The 15,686-nt window shown below is 31.6% G+C and overlaps 1 protein-coding gene across 2 annotated transcripts in view; it reads right to left on the bottom strand.

Annotated features, from left to right (window-relative positions):
* LOC111043978 overlaps positions 1-15,114 on the bottom strand; it is a 29,789-nt gene extending 14,675 nt beyond the window's left edge. Inside the window, exons 1-2 of one of the 2 annotated variants that reach the window (XM_039430383.1) lie at positions 14,751-15,109; positions 3,375-3,534 (exon numbers count right to left, since the gene is read on the bottom strand). In XM_039430383.1, coding sequence (XP_039286317.1) covers positions 3,375-3,517 — 143 coding nt within the window. In that variant the 5' untranslated portion in view covers positions 3,518-3,534; positions 14,751-15,109. Of the gene's footprint in view, positions 1-3,374; positions 3,535-8,646; positions 10,004-14,750 lie in introns of those variants that run through there. The other variant, XM_022343991.2, reaches the window with a different exon arrangement.
* Positions 15,115-15,686: the final 572 nt, after the last annotated feature.

The raw sequence follows: 15,686 nt of genomic DNA, 5'->3' as shown, positions 1-15,686 counted from the left end.
ATATCTCGGTATTCAAAAACAAGCTGACACAATAGTAGAAGGACTGACAATTTTTTTCTCCATCTAGTAAATTGTAACTTTGTTTCGGCGATAATACTTATAAATAGGGCATCACTGATCAATATAACGATGATGAAAGAAATCTAAAAAAAAAATAAAAATAAATCGATTGATATAATGATCCTAAAACTTGCACACAAGTTTTTTTCAACACTACTAAATTTATACCTTCAATAAGTGAAAGTTCAATTCTAAATTCTGAAAATTGAAATTCGTGTTAGGTGTGGGTTTTATTTATTTTTTGTTGATGAGTAGGCATTGAGAATAGCTCACATGATAGATTAAAAATTTGCCTCTCCTAGATAACATGAATATATTGAAGCAAAAAATGAATAACAATAGTTGTTCAAATAATATTGGTAGAAGTGACAATAATATTAGGCTGTATTTAGGAGTATTATAATTCATTACCAGTCATTACCTTGAACAGAGAATGGAAGTACAGTACCGATTATTGTTTTCTATAAGAAGTTGCCTCAACTTATTCGACAGTTTAATTTTCACCTTCCTCGATTAAGTAAGGAACACACTATACCGAGTATATAATTATAGTTTTCGATTAGGAGTAACATGAACGTAGTATTTTGAGGTTTTTCACACTGGGGCTGGCTTTAATGAAAACATCAACATTATAGTATTTACATGTGGCCATCAAGCTTGATGTGATCTGATGTTTTATCAAACCACATCCAATAAAATTCTCATATTGATATCTGCAGGATCTTGGTTCATTTATTATTTACAAGTTGTGTTTTCTACACCGATAAACAAACAAACTGATAACAAATAAGTTACGTGATTAGAAATGAAATACATAAACATCATCATTGATCAGCAAAAGTGAAGCAGTCAATGTCTATTGAGCTGTTCTCATCATTGTCTCATCATTGCTCACCCATGACAGCCATTGGCGTCTTTAAAGACCGACCGAGTTCTCGAGAAAGAGTTCGAGTCAATCTCGTTGCATCCAGATAACCTGTGGCACACCATATAACCCAATTTTTCTTGTTATAAGTTTTATTATTCCAGTGAGAAAATATTGGATACACACGGAAATAGTTAATCGTCAATTAATTGTCGAAATTGAAAATTTTAGGATAAAATATGAGTTTTATAAAAAAAATTTCATCTATAAATATTTCAATCTTCAAAGAAAATTAAAATTATGTTAATTACTAGCGGTTCATATCACATTTTTACATGAATATATTGAAGCAAAAAGGGAATAACAATAATCGTTTAAATGATATTGGTACTAATTATTATTTGAAGAAATACATGAATCTTTCTTATATGATGAAGGCATCAACTTTTGTACAATAATTGATGACAAAACTGACAAATTTTGGTTTTATCATCTAGAAAAAATATTTGGACACGGAAATTCTAAAATGATGGACATAAATTTGAGCCCGCATATTCTCGATAACGTGCTACGCACGAGTTTTATAGTATTTGTTAGCAGAGGACCTACATAAATACATGTAGAGTAAGAGTTTAAGACCTGAGAACTGAGTCTTCGAACACATAAACATATTTTAATTATTGAAATGGAAAATATTATTTTGTTTATCACAAGTCTGGAAACGTCTGGAAACAGCGGACCTTGAAAAAATGTAAGAATAAAAATTTACACATCCAAAGAACTTTTTTACACATCAGTATACAATTCTGGAACAAGGCTTTATTTTAGATCTAAAATGAAAATCTATAAGATATAAATTTATGAATGAATGATATGTAAAAAATAATATGATATTATGGAAAATGTATTTAAGTGCCGATGTAGAAGAGGTTCTCTTGAAAGGTTAAAGGTATATTGATTTGGTGTGAGTATAGAATTATCAGAAAATGAAAAGCTGAAACTTTCAATCTATTTTACCAATATATAAATAGAACTTTTGTAACGATTGATATGATGTATCATATTATTCAGTAATAGTGATCAAATGGAAAGATGACAATAATGTGTTTGTGGTACACAATAAATAATACTTGCTAAAAGAGCGTTATATGTTGTAATAGCACAAGCATTCAACGATCAAGTGAGAATGTGATACCAATACAAATTCAAGGGTGCTGCTCCAACAATGTAATTAGTAAAAAGGTGTTCAAGTTTCAATTTATTAAGCCTTGACACAATATCTCATCAATTAAAACTCATCATCTTTCCCACCCACGTACTAACTAGTAGGTCTACTTCAAGAACTTTACATCTAGCCACAAATCGCTTGAAAACAATCTCCATTGACTCTTTGGAATTTTGTTTTTTTTTTCAAGACTGTAGGCCTACTTCAAATGAGTATTTCTTAAATAGCAGTAGGATCTACAATATTTTCTATAGCTTCTTGGAAAATTTAGCAAACAAGGAGTAAATATACAAAATAATAGTATTCTAATAGTATAGAATTGAAGTAAAATTTTGAATTTATATACGGTAATGTATGAATTTATACCAGATTGAAGTATTAAAATGATATATTTATTATAACAACAATAACATAGATATTCTATAAAATTATATCAATGTAATGTAAGACATATTATGAAATTATTTTGCAATAATTATGAATTTGAAGGTGCCAAGTAGGCTACACTTTCCAAATATTCAGTGAGATGATTAAATACAATATTCAGGAATATTATTAATAGGCTTTAGTTAACTCGAATATAATTATCCAAAGAGCATTATTATTTATATATAAATTTTAGTAATAAAAAACTGATTTACTGTAGTAGAATCTTACAAATCCATTGAATATTATTTCAACTACTTCAAGAGGATGAAAATAAAATTATCCATTAATATTTTTATCAAGATATATAGAACATTGTAAGAAATGATTGATTTACTGTGGTAGTATCTTACAATAATTTATTTACTCTTATTGCAACTAGGGAACCTAGTGGAAAGTTACAGTAGCACTAGTATTTACATTTTCCCATAAAAGTAGGATGATCTGAGAAATCCATTCAAGAACTACTCATTGAAAAAGTAAATTGTTTGAGTATAATAAGCATCTGAGTATAAAATTCGTAGAATCTTGAATATTCTTTTTTGTGAATAAAATAAACTATGTGAATAGGATCTGAGAAAAAATGTACGTTCAACTATGAGGAAGAAATAGTATAGTAGTAAAATTTAATAGATATCCTTAACGAAGTGAAAGAGATGTAAGAATAATATTTGAAAGATATCTTCAATGATATGTTAGAGATCTGAGAATAAAATCTGATAAGAGATCTTCAACGATATATGAATAGAGATGTTTGATTGAGTGAAAGAGATATGAGAATAAAATTATAATTCATACCTGACTTTCTTTTCGGAAACAAAAGGCAAGACAATGAGGGCGATGATGACTGTGACAGCGACTAGGATCGACACCCGCCGTTGGTCTAGAGTCCAGTAGAGGTGTCTCAACTGCATCATCACTTCTCTCCTCATTCTAACCATCCAAATACATTTCCACTCTGCAATAACAGAGAAACAACAATTCAACTTCTAGGTAGGCTAATATTGATGCCAAATTATACCTTGAAATATTAATAAAATGGATTAGAATGGATTTACTGCTTTATTGCAATTTTTAAACCTGCAAACGTATTTAATTCCATTAATTTATTATTCATCAGCCTTTCAAAGAATTACATTTTCCTTCAAGTGAAAGGATTATTCATCATGATCGTTATTAATAATGAGGTGAGAAACAGTGATATTGAAATATGTTGCTGGATATTTCTATAAACAAAGGGGTTGGAAATTCTGAAATTACAATCCAACAGTAGTCCTACATGTGATACAGTAAAGAGTGATTGCTCATTTTAACGATGTAAATAATAATACATTAAAATAAGTTTTCACATTGAGGCAAAAAGTTACAAAGCGAAGCAATACTACTTTTGTGAAAAATAGATATACTATTATCATAGATACTGTTAAATTGTCTATTTGTCTCTGCTATTATTGAGAGTCATGTGGGAGTTACTATCAAAATGTTGAAAGATGAACAAAAAGAGTGTATATCAATATTATATTATGTGTAATATGCAAATTTCCTATAGGATTTGATTTTGACGAGGTTAAAAAATTGCTCAAGATAAATCAAATTTTTTGAATAGCACTGATATAATAGAAATGGGACTGTATTTTCATTATCGGTTCTCCACTCTTCTACTGTAAATAGGCTATTTCACTCCTGGCTTGCCTGAAAACAAGCAGCAATATAGGAGGGCAGAGTGTGGACTGGGTCGGGTCGGCTGGCCACATTTTCTCTCTCCTCTTCCAATGTACCTAGAATGTATTCTAGATACCTTGGATCAGACTAATAATGTGTTTCAATTGAGTCAGCTGATGGTTTTAACTAGAATTGTTGTTTAAATTTTTTGGAGAAAGCAACGAGTCGGCAGGACAGAAATTGGTTGGCGTTCGGGAATCAGCTGATAATCAGCCAATCGGAGAGCTTCCTGCCCTGTTAACTATATTTCATACAAAATTACTTCCGACTTGGAGGAATATACGGAGCAGAGAAATGGTGGGAGATCAACTGATTACTGAGATTAATAGAGTAATAGAAAGAAGCGCAGTTGCCAATTTGTCGATTAGACTCAGTCGACTCAGTGGTTTCAAACTACATATGCGTACCATGAGCAGTTGAAAACTCACTAGAGACTATAAAACGCTAGCTTCTTTAGCAAGGCAACATCGCCGCCGCTTTATCACTTCTTTTCTTTGCTCCGCATATCCCTTCAAGTTACATGGACTTGATCTGTATGGACTATAGTACCGTATGAAAACACCTTTGGCTTGGTCCTAAGGGCAGTCACTCACCTACCACAAGGTACTGCCACACGAGCGACTGTCGATTCGTCCATTGTTGTGCCGAGTCTACGAACACCAAAGCAATGCAACGACTCTATTTCCTTTTTCTGTGCTGATACTATCATCAGAATTCTTCAACATTTGAAAGGTTTCAACAGATAGCGAAGTCATTACTACTCTATGAAATGGTTAATTGAAATAAGACTCCGAAGACAAGTAAACCAAAATTTTATTGAAGATAAAATTATTCAAAAAAACAACAACATAACAAAAGTACGTATGGTGGCATTCTACAAACAAGATTTAAAACTAAAAACTAAAATCTCTAGATAAGGCTTAGTTTGGAACTATTCAAACTAAATTCTTCATATATTGTAATAGGAACAAGTTTATTTTTGCAAGTATTAATAATATTCTTGAAAACAAAAATCCTGAGAAACTTAGCCTAGGCTAATCTCATAAGGAATTACCGAAAAAGCTTGGAATAGTTCAAGATTGAAATGTATAAAATATATAAATCTAGACTCTAGATAGACTAAAGCAATAAGAAACAATTGTATGATGGAGGAAATAATGCAATGACGCAATTAATTAATAGTGAAACAATTAAACGAGAATCCTGTATGGTATTAACAACCATCCTCAAGACATTTGCGACTGAAAAAAATTGACAAAATTAATGGCTGACTGATAAATATTGATGAATACTACTTGGAAAATCATTTATCCTGGCCAGGATTCGAATCCAGCACACTTGACTTGTCTTAAAACAAGAGGTCTTACGACCTTTTGAATATAAATTATTCAATCATATTCAAAACTTGAAAAATTAGAGAAATATTGCCTTCAAAAATATTTCGTGCAGTCTCATTCATCGACCATCTATTTCTGCTGTTGTTTTTACAATAATAATCGCAAGAGTCCTCGGCATGGATGATAATGATAAAAAGGATTCTCTTTAACAACAGGAAGATTATTATCATATTACTATGTTAAGGATACGATATTGGTAATCTTAATAAAATGAAAACAATAAGACAATCTACATTGCACAAGCAAGATCCATACATGGGTCTGAATTATGTTGTAGAAATGTAAATGTACAAATTTTTTTATGATGAATCGCTCTCAACAATATTGATTTGCCAAGCTTTGAATCCGAACTCTACAATACACGCATTAATTAATATCATTTCCATGTGACCGCACTATTATCAAGCCAATCATGTAAGATTCGCAATATAACTTTCCAAGTATAACTCAAGGTTTGAATGTTTAGATTGATCATATTTTGGTGGAACACCAACAAAAACAAATCTCATACACTGATACTACATTCTATGGTTATTGAAAGCCCTGTATAGTAGTACACACACATGCGCTCAACTATGTTTTCATTCATAAAAATACCTTTAATTTAGATTATTCTAGGACACTACTTTTATAATATAGCAGTTCACCAAGAACTAACAATTATTTCTCACTTGATTCAAAGTAAAACCTCAGTAATGTGACATGAGAAAATATAATAATGAGAAATAAACATGAGATTGTAATTATTCAAATTCTATAAAATACATAAATATTAATCAAAATAAATTCTATTTATTGTGCTATCAAATACTCAGAAAACTTCTGCAACTGCAAATATTGACAACAAAAGTAACAGGTGCAAGGAAATTCGATTAACGCTCATATAAACTGCAGACGATGTAGCGGTAATCGAACCGTTAACATTAACATCCGGAACTTCTGATCTGATTGTCGGTCTGACATGATAGCTTTGTAAAGTAAATAATAATCAATTCAATGGATTGAAAACACTCAACCAATTTATGATGGTTGGTGTTTCAATTTTAATTACATACAGTAATACTCAAAGTCTAATTTGCATTCAGCATAAATTGGAACTAGTTTTCTGAAAGGGGTTTTAGGAAATTATGGTTTGTAATAATGAAATATCTTAGAATTTTACACAAGCCTTCAGGACAATTGAATTGCTAGCTTGGCCTTGAACATACAATTAAAATATTTGAGAACTATTTGCTAAGAAAATATAATTGAAACAAATTTTATTAGAGCATGAGAATTTAATTTTTTATGAATTTAGATGAGTTTGGTGAATTTAGGTGAGTGTTGGTGGTAAGAAGATTGAAGATTTTTCATTGCATGAAAATAGATATTTTGGATTGTTTCAATGTTTTCTACAAAACCACTTTAAAGGCACTCGCAAAATTTTGTCAATCTAAATTCAGTGTTATAGTTCTCGTATATTTTTTTTCGAAAATTGCAGCTAAATTTGCAATTATCAAACTAAGAATAGCAAGAGCCCATCTTCTGAATTTTTAGACTTATCAACTTTTTATTTTCGATTAAATTAACGCAACCTGGATTAGAAATTTACCTGGTGACTGAGTACTGAATGAAAAGATCTGAGTATTATACATTATTATTAAATTGTAGTTTGATTGCTTATTACTTAATTGCCATTAAGTAACAGATTAGTAGAGGAGAGTGAACACACATCACAATAATTAATTAATAACCAGAAACATACTTCTTAACTATTATAATTTCCCTAACTAAAATGCAAATGTTATAAAAATGAAATATTTTATAATAACCACAGATTATAAATTTTAAACATGTTGCAAAAGAGCTAAAGCTTGAGGTTCAACCCTGTTCCCAAGAAGTCATCATATTGAAATGATTTCAAGAGAGTGAACAATTACAATGTTTTTTATGTTTACAATTGTCTGTAATTAAAGTAAGATTTACTGCACATTTGCTCGTAAAATTCATCAATAAGCTACAAATAATTGATTATAAATACCACTACAAATCAATGATATTTTTATAAATATCATTTACAAAGAGCAGTCGTAAGTGGAAGCTTGAGTCAGCAGATTAAACTTTGACTTTGGATAGCAGAGAATGTTTTTTATGTAATTGTGATTACAAATTTGAAGCTCTAATTGAAAAATAAATATTACACAAGATTAGATGTCAACTGTGAGTTATGAATAGATTCAAAGTATTTTTTCAAGTAAAGTACTGACAAAGTATTTCAATATTCTATTCAAATATCGATTATTGGTACACAAAGGAAATTTTTTAAAGTGAGTAAAACAAAAATGATAGTATTGTTCAGTCTAGTTGTGATGTTTTTATAAACATTACATACGGTATACAATCTTTATTAGTGTCTAGTGGTCTAGTATATTGAAATTCTAGTTCGATACTGGAATTTATTTGGTTGAACCGTTTTACAATCATAGTTAGTATGTTTGTTTGTTAATAAGGTTCGAGTGATTAGTATGAAGCTCGTTGATTTCTATCACCATTAGTATTATTACCACTAGTATCACCAATATTATCAGTATCACTAATATTACCATTAGTATCAACACTACGGTATATCATTAGTACTACAATGATATTATGGTGAATTACTATGTACCGTACTTTTGATACCAACAAAATATTGGTTTCTCCTCATTACTACTACAACTGTATTTACAAGTTTATCAATGTTTTGAGAATTTTTATCAATATGGTTCAATGAAATAGTTTTTAATTTTTAATCTCAACTCTTAAAATATAAAGATATGAGTGTCATAGTAAGTACATATTTTAGATTAGAATTCCATGATTAGATTAGAATATGTTTTCCAAGGGAGTTAAGACAAAAAGATAGTTTAAGACATTTCATATATATATATATATATATATATATATATATATATATATATATATATATATATATATATATATATAAACCAAAACAGTATTTCAATTTACAGGACCCAATAATAAAAAATTCAAATTCAATGCAAACTATTCAATTGGATTGAGATATAGTTCGAGCTTTCCAACACTATAAATAATATTTCAATCTAGTCTAGATATTTCGGGAACCAAACGCACCTTCCCATAGGGCAAGTTGAAAGCAGTATGTTTCAATAATGTTTTATCTAGTTTCAATAGAAAAAATATTCAAAATTTCTTCAAGCTAACAAACATTATTTACAGCATAAATGGTAACTCTAATAATACAATATCAGACTTTTATAAGGCTTGGTGAAGTAGAAAATAATTGACTATCGCGATTTACAGTTGAACTTTTCAACAACCTGTCCATTGAAATTCGATTTCAAATCGTAAATTTCACCGATCATATCGTACAGAGTATTGTGGTAGGAGCTAACAAAGCCTTCTGTGAGATCAGCCGAGCCCGTGAAGTTGATGCCACAGCTGGCGAACATGGCGTTCAGATGACGGGTGAGCAGATGTATGGCGAACTGCTTCCGCCAGTCGGGCCAAATGCTGATGAAGACCTCGTCGATGAGAGGGTGAACTCCGAACAGCAGCTTTACTCGATGCACCAGCTCAGGCCTTGCCCACAGAATACTGACAGTCGGCCATTCACCGGCGTTGAAGTACCACAGAGTGGGGTAGTAGTGCCCCCGATAGCTGTTTAGCCACAGCCGCAAGAAGCGAGCGTCTTTATGCGCGACAAGCACTTGTGTTCCCAAAAACATTCCCTCGTCCCACCCGATCGCCATCTCAAACTTCCGGTACGGGTCCAAACTTTTCACAAGGAACGAATCGTTATCAAGAAATATACCACCGAACTTCATGAGGACTTGTATGCGCAACACATCACTGGAGTGGAAGAGATGATAGGCTTCGGAGAATTTCTGGTCGAAAATAGTATCAGGGAGTTGGGTGGCGACTATGGTCAACGATTCTTTGAACCCGGGAACCTTTTGGATGAGGTACTCCCAGTGAAAACCAGAGAACGACTTCTGGTCGGTGTGTATGTAGATGCGGTCAGGCCGTTGTTTTTTGAAAGCAGCCAACATACACATGGCATCAATGAACTTGACATTTTGCATGCTCGAGCCCATTCTGAGGAAGTGGACGTAGTTTGGCACGATGAGGTCGCCGGTGAGGATGCCGGTCTCGTTGTCGAATCCCTCGAATTCGTCGTGCTCGTAGCGACGCCACAAGTCGGCGTCGCACACCAGTTGACGCGCCTTCGTGTTCTCATATCGCAGCAGCAGGAGAGAGAGCGCCGCCACCACCACTGTCACCACCGCTAGCTTCTTCTCACTCATTCTGCAAACACCGTCATTCCCATCAGTCAAATGTCTCTTGACAGTAAATTTATGCATACAACACTTGTCACTACACAAATCAATCTCATCACAAATAATGTCTCTGGTTTGTTATTCATTAAAAACATTTCACTCAAGTCACTAAGAAAATTTTCGCTATGGCAAGTTTTCAATTGATCAATTCTAATAATCTGATCCTGTTGATTCACTCCCAATCGGTGTCTTGATTATGCACTTGTGTATATTAACAGAAAAATTCATTGACTTCCATTAAAGGGTTTTCATAAATAAATTATAACCGATCTATCAGAGCCAATTGATACTACAGCCCAAAATATTCTACTATTACATTTTTCTTTATTTAGAGACCAAGTTTTGATAATTCTTGATTATGACATCGACATCTTCGAAGTTTCTGGAGCATATATAAAAAACACAAAACACCCAGTCAACAATATTCCAAATAATAATAAGAATAGTAAATATAGGCTAATCATCATTTACTATTCTGAACATGTACAGTGCAAAACGCCGTAAATATTTTACTCTAAAATTTCTGCCGTCTTATTTATGTAGCTGATTGATCTAGCACTAGCGTCCGAGCAGTTCTGTCAAAAAGCGTCACTTATTCTCCATGTCTGGCCCAGTTCAAATAATTATTTTTTCGAATAATCATTACCGTATTAATATTTTTCAATCACATAAGCTTTGGAGCTATGGTAATATACGCTTGAATTTCCCTTAGTAATTGAAATTATTTTATAAATAATTTTGTCTTATTTTAGTTTATATTTTCATCATAACATAACACTGTTACAGTGCTACAACATAACGTAATTGCAATTGCGAACAATTTGACCAATAGGACGTTGAGTGACTTCTTGCTGTCATGATTTATCCATCTTGAATGAGCATACTATTATTCCATTCTCTGTCGGTTCTCGGTAACAGAGCAAGCATTTTTACCCAGAATTTGCAATTATTTCAAAGTATTTGAATAGAGCTACTTGATTTCAGTAATTTTCTATGATTGATTATTCATGTCTTATCTTATACTATTCTATAAATATTTATTTCCATCTGGAATACATCAAAATGACATTAGGACAATAATCAATTGTGAGTCATTCACAAGTGTCGAAAATATCAATTTATAATTATTGATTTCTTATCAATGTTTCCAATATTAACTGACATAAAATTTATAAAGGTTACTATTATTTGTAGGATTTAGATGTATTGCACCAATTCTCAATTCAAAGTCTGTTTTATTGTTGTGAACAAATGTATTTATTTATTCATAAGCATTATTTACATGCCAATATCATTTAACTAATTGACATTTATCAAAACGTATTCAACAATAATCACAAGATATTTAAACACTACAATAACTATAACCGTGACTGATGATTCAAACATTTTTCTATACATTCTTTAATTTTTTTTCAAAATTAAACAATCTTATCTATGCGATAATTACAATCCAAATGATACTTCAATAATAATAAAATTAAATGGATTAGAAAATTGATGTACTAATAACAGATAATCCTGTGTAGATAGCAATTTATTGGTTCATGGAGTATGATAGTACAGATGAATCACAAAAAATATGAAGCCAGTATGTAATTGCTTTGAGCAATACATGGCATAAGATAATTATCAAATTCAAACTTTTGAACCTTGAGAAGGAAATGATTCTGATTATTGTCAAAATAATTTAGTAGTAGTCACACCTTCTTGACTTATGAGTTCGACACAAAATAAATTCTTCACATTTTGATAAAAATGTTTCACATTGCATTTCCAAACGAGGCTTACTTGTTCTCTTCTAATTATAAGTCCCAAGGTAGGGAACGAACGGTTGAATAACCTTCATTTAAACGAACCGACGACAATGGTGAAAAAAACAAACGTCTCATACAATTGAAAGGGAGCATAGAAATGCTAATTGACGAACTCTCTACTTCAAATGCTACATCTGTCTTCTGCATCTGCAAGCTGAACCAACAGATTTACTAAGTGTAAGACTTTAGAAAAAGCAAACATTCCTACCATACATGCTTCTAGTGAATTGAATCATAATCATGACATAAATTATAATTATAAAGCAATTATTCATGGATGTGACAGCACTTGTCAGAGGGTTTTCAATAAAAGCATAAAAATTATTGCAGATTGACTCTTGAATATAGTGTAAAGTGATTTAGTATTCTCAATGGAGTAGTAAATGTTACCTTGTATAAGTGTAGTAGTATATTTTTTATACTTTTCACTCGTATGAGAACAAGTAATATTAAATATTCTCTACTTTTCTGTAAATAAAATCTATTTTTATGTAGACAACATATATATGGAAACTGACACAACGCACAAGCTCATCCATTGAAGCCAGCCGACTGAATAAGTATCTGATTATAAATCCAACAAGGATTCCTAAAATGCTTAGCAAGCATCAATTCACTCTTGTCAATTTTGACATGAATAGCCAAGTTTGGGTGGAAAGTTGCAGTCTGTTCTCTACATAGTGCACACCCCACCCACTTGAGGGTCTTTTGTTGAACGATACACATTATAAAAGAGTACAGGTCATGCAAACTTAATCAATACTTTCGAAGCATTAAGTTTAAGAGCCACATCGGCACAATGCATGAGTGTTGGCTAAACTATAAAAAGCGTTTCAATCTGATCTTAATCTGAAATCATTCACTGGAAAGCTCACATTGGAAACTTCAGTTGGTGTGGATTTAGTTCAAATAATAAATGCTGTTTAAAGAAAAATATGATATTCAACCTTTATTGCAAACAACTGAATAGTTTTATCTTATAAATTAGGACCACTTAAAAATATTATTCCTTCTTCGAAAAAGCAATAAATGGTACTAGTTGGTACTAGAAAATATTCAAGGAGCCAGTCTTCTTAAATAGCAACAAGAGCCCGTTCTGGAACATTGATCTAATCTAGAAGCAAAGTATATTTAGTGGCCTAATTCTTATGCTCTTATCTAGTGCCAAAATTCCTTGCTACAGTGACTGAAGATCCCAGTTGCTTTGTTTTTACAAGAGAAAATTTAAAATAAATGATTAACATTTTCTTCTCATACATGAACAACAACACAAATCGCATTTCATTTTAAATAATATATAAAGTACCTTAATAATGAATTGAGTTATTTGTCGCATCAAGTAATTAATAGATTGGTGGATAAGGAGTTATGAAATTTATAATTATATAGCATGAGCTATGAAAAACAAAATAGGTCAATGGAAAGAATTCATCTGGCCATTATTTTTATATATTATAAAAATGATCTAGATCTGCACTGCTCTATTTAAATTGTACATGATATCATAGAAAAATAATTAAAAAAAAAACATTTGAAAAGTTTTATTGTCCTTGAGTTTTATTGAGTATGTTGTATCACATATTGTTGGGCAGCACTAAAGCATGTATAAGTGTATCATGCATCAAGATATCAACATCATAAGAGTATTCATATCTAAATGAATCGTTATTGGGTGATGAGCCAGTAATCAATAACTGATTATATATATTAACCGTAATGCTGCTAGCTGCATTGACAATAAAATGTAGATAGAGGTTTCATCTGCCATTGGAAAATATAAACCATTCACAATCATGTTACACCCACTTAAGATGTCTGCATGCTCTGTATCAATACCAAGAGCGGCGTAGCGTTTCAATGAGTTAACTATTAACTGTCAATTCTATTTATTAATATAAGATTCTCTTCCGGTTGCAGAAATGTATATTATGTTACATCTTAATCGTGATTAAATGCTACGAGATCCAATGAGAGAAGCTGCTGATTACTTTTATGCAACCGGGCCTTAGTATTGTATTTGATGTATAATAACCAATTTACAAATCTTAAAGGATGTAGTAATATTTAAGAGAATATATTCAACACCTACTCAACCATAGCCTAAATTACTTGTCTTTAAAACCCGGCGTTGATTTATAATTTCTCAAGTTATTGAAGGTAAGACTGAATAGCATAGGATTTATAGGATTACAAATAAATTGACTACTTATTAATTTTCAGGCATAGTTGGCTTTGAGGTCTGGAGCGTTACAAACCTCTCTGCTACAGAGCACTGCCTGGTACGTGGGTTCGAATCCCACCTAGATGATCTTCTCATCAAACACCCACGCACTTCACATTAGGCTATTGAAGCATAGACAAAACAATGATAAGGGTATTATCCGCAATTTAAAAATTGTGATATATTTCAGTAATTGGTAACGAAAGCATCTAAAGCCGAAATTTCAGGGGATAGGGGTCCAAAAAAGCTAATAGTATAGGTACCGTGTGTGAAAAACATAGGTCTATAACTATTATGCTGCTTGTATAGAGAACCCCTTACTCATCTAGTAAGGGTACCTTAAAAAAGCAGAAAATTTTTTTCTTTCCTTGAAAATCCTATCTAACCAACAAAAGGAACAAGGTTGGCTACATGTCTTATTCAAGAGCTATTGTTAAGATAAATTTTGATACAATAAACGCAAATGAAGAAAGCATTTTAAACTTTTGAAAATACATTCAAATAGCTTAAAAACTAAACGAGCTGATAGGCTAATCCAAGCCTATTTATCACTTAGGTAGAATCGTATAACAAAATTATGCCGCATAGTTGTGCATATTTATACTGCGGCAAATTATGACGCATTTGAAAAATACAAAAATCAGTAGACTATTTTATGTTTACAGCTTAATACTCACATATAGTTGAATTTCAAGTTTTCAGTCAGAGTAAGCTATTTTCGTAGCTTTTATTTTATGAAAAAATAATATGTAAATAAAACATAAACTTAAGTGCAGTCACTAATGCTTTCTCAATAATGACAGTTTTCCCAAACAACACATCAACGTTGAACACTATTGGCAAAAATTACTTCATTTTAAACAAGCTATTGATTCGTTTGATTGGACGGCAAAACAAACTATTAAAATGTAAATTAAACAACTTTTCAAGTCAAAATGAAAACAGAATAACAATCTTTCAGATGCATTGGGTTTTCTGTGCATTCTGCAGTAATCACTAATCAGTGTTGAGTGTAGTGCCACAGTATACATACAGTATGGAAACTTGGCTAGTACCCTGACGCTAAAATCCGCCATCTTGTTAGGAAGCGCCGCATTGTAATAGTAAAAGACCTTAAAGAGATATCTTTAAGGTCTTTGTTAATAGCATTGATATATATAGTTAGATGACTAAGCTATACCTTCAAGCGTTTGGAAGCATGATGCCTCCTTCATTTCTCGTCGCCATTGAATATCGGCAAGAAGTCAGGCGCCCAGACAGACTTATATGGGAAAACATCGACTTTCATTGCGTTATATCTTTCGACATACTTTATGGATTTCAATGTAATTTTTTTTCAACTTTTTGTCATTTCCATTACCATATGATACAATGATTTGTTCATTGAACATTATTTTTAACTCGACCAAACATCTAATTTAGTGAACCTACCTTACTACAGATTTTGATCCATTCTATTAGCAAATGAATCTCATTTTTACAATATTTTCCTATTACCATGTATTTAGGATATGGAAAATAAAACATTTATTATAGATCGCTAATATTACCATATATTTTATTAGATGGCAAATAATAATAAATTAACTGTTATCACAATATTTCGTGAAACT

This window comes from Nilaparvata lugens, chromosome 6, assembly GCF_014356525.2.
Source record: "Nilaparvata lugens isolate BPH chromosome 6, ASM1435652v1, whole genome shotgun sequence".
Classification (NCBI taxonomy): Eukaryota; Metazoa; Arthropoda; class Insecta; order Hemiptera; family Delphacidae; genus Nilaparvata; species Nilaparvata lugens.
This window is presented reverse-complemented; position numbering and strand designations above follow the sequence as displayed.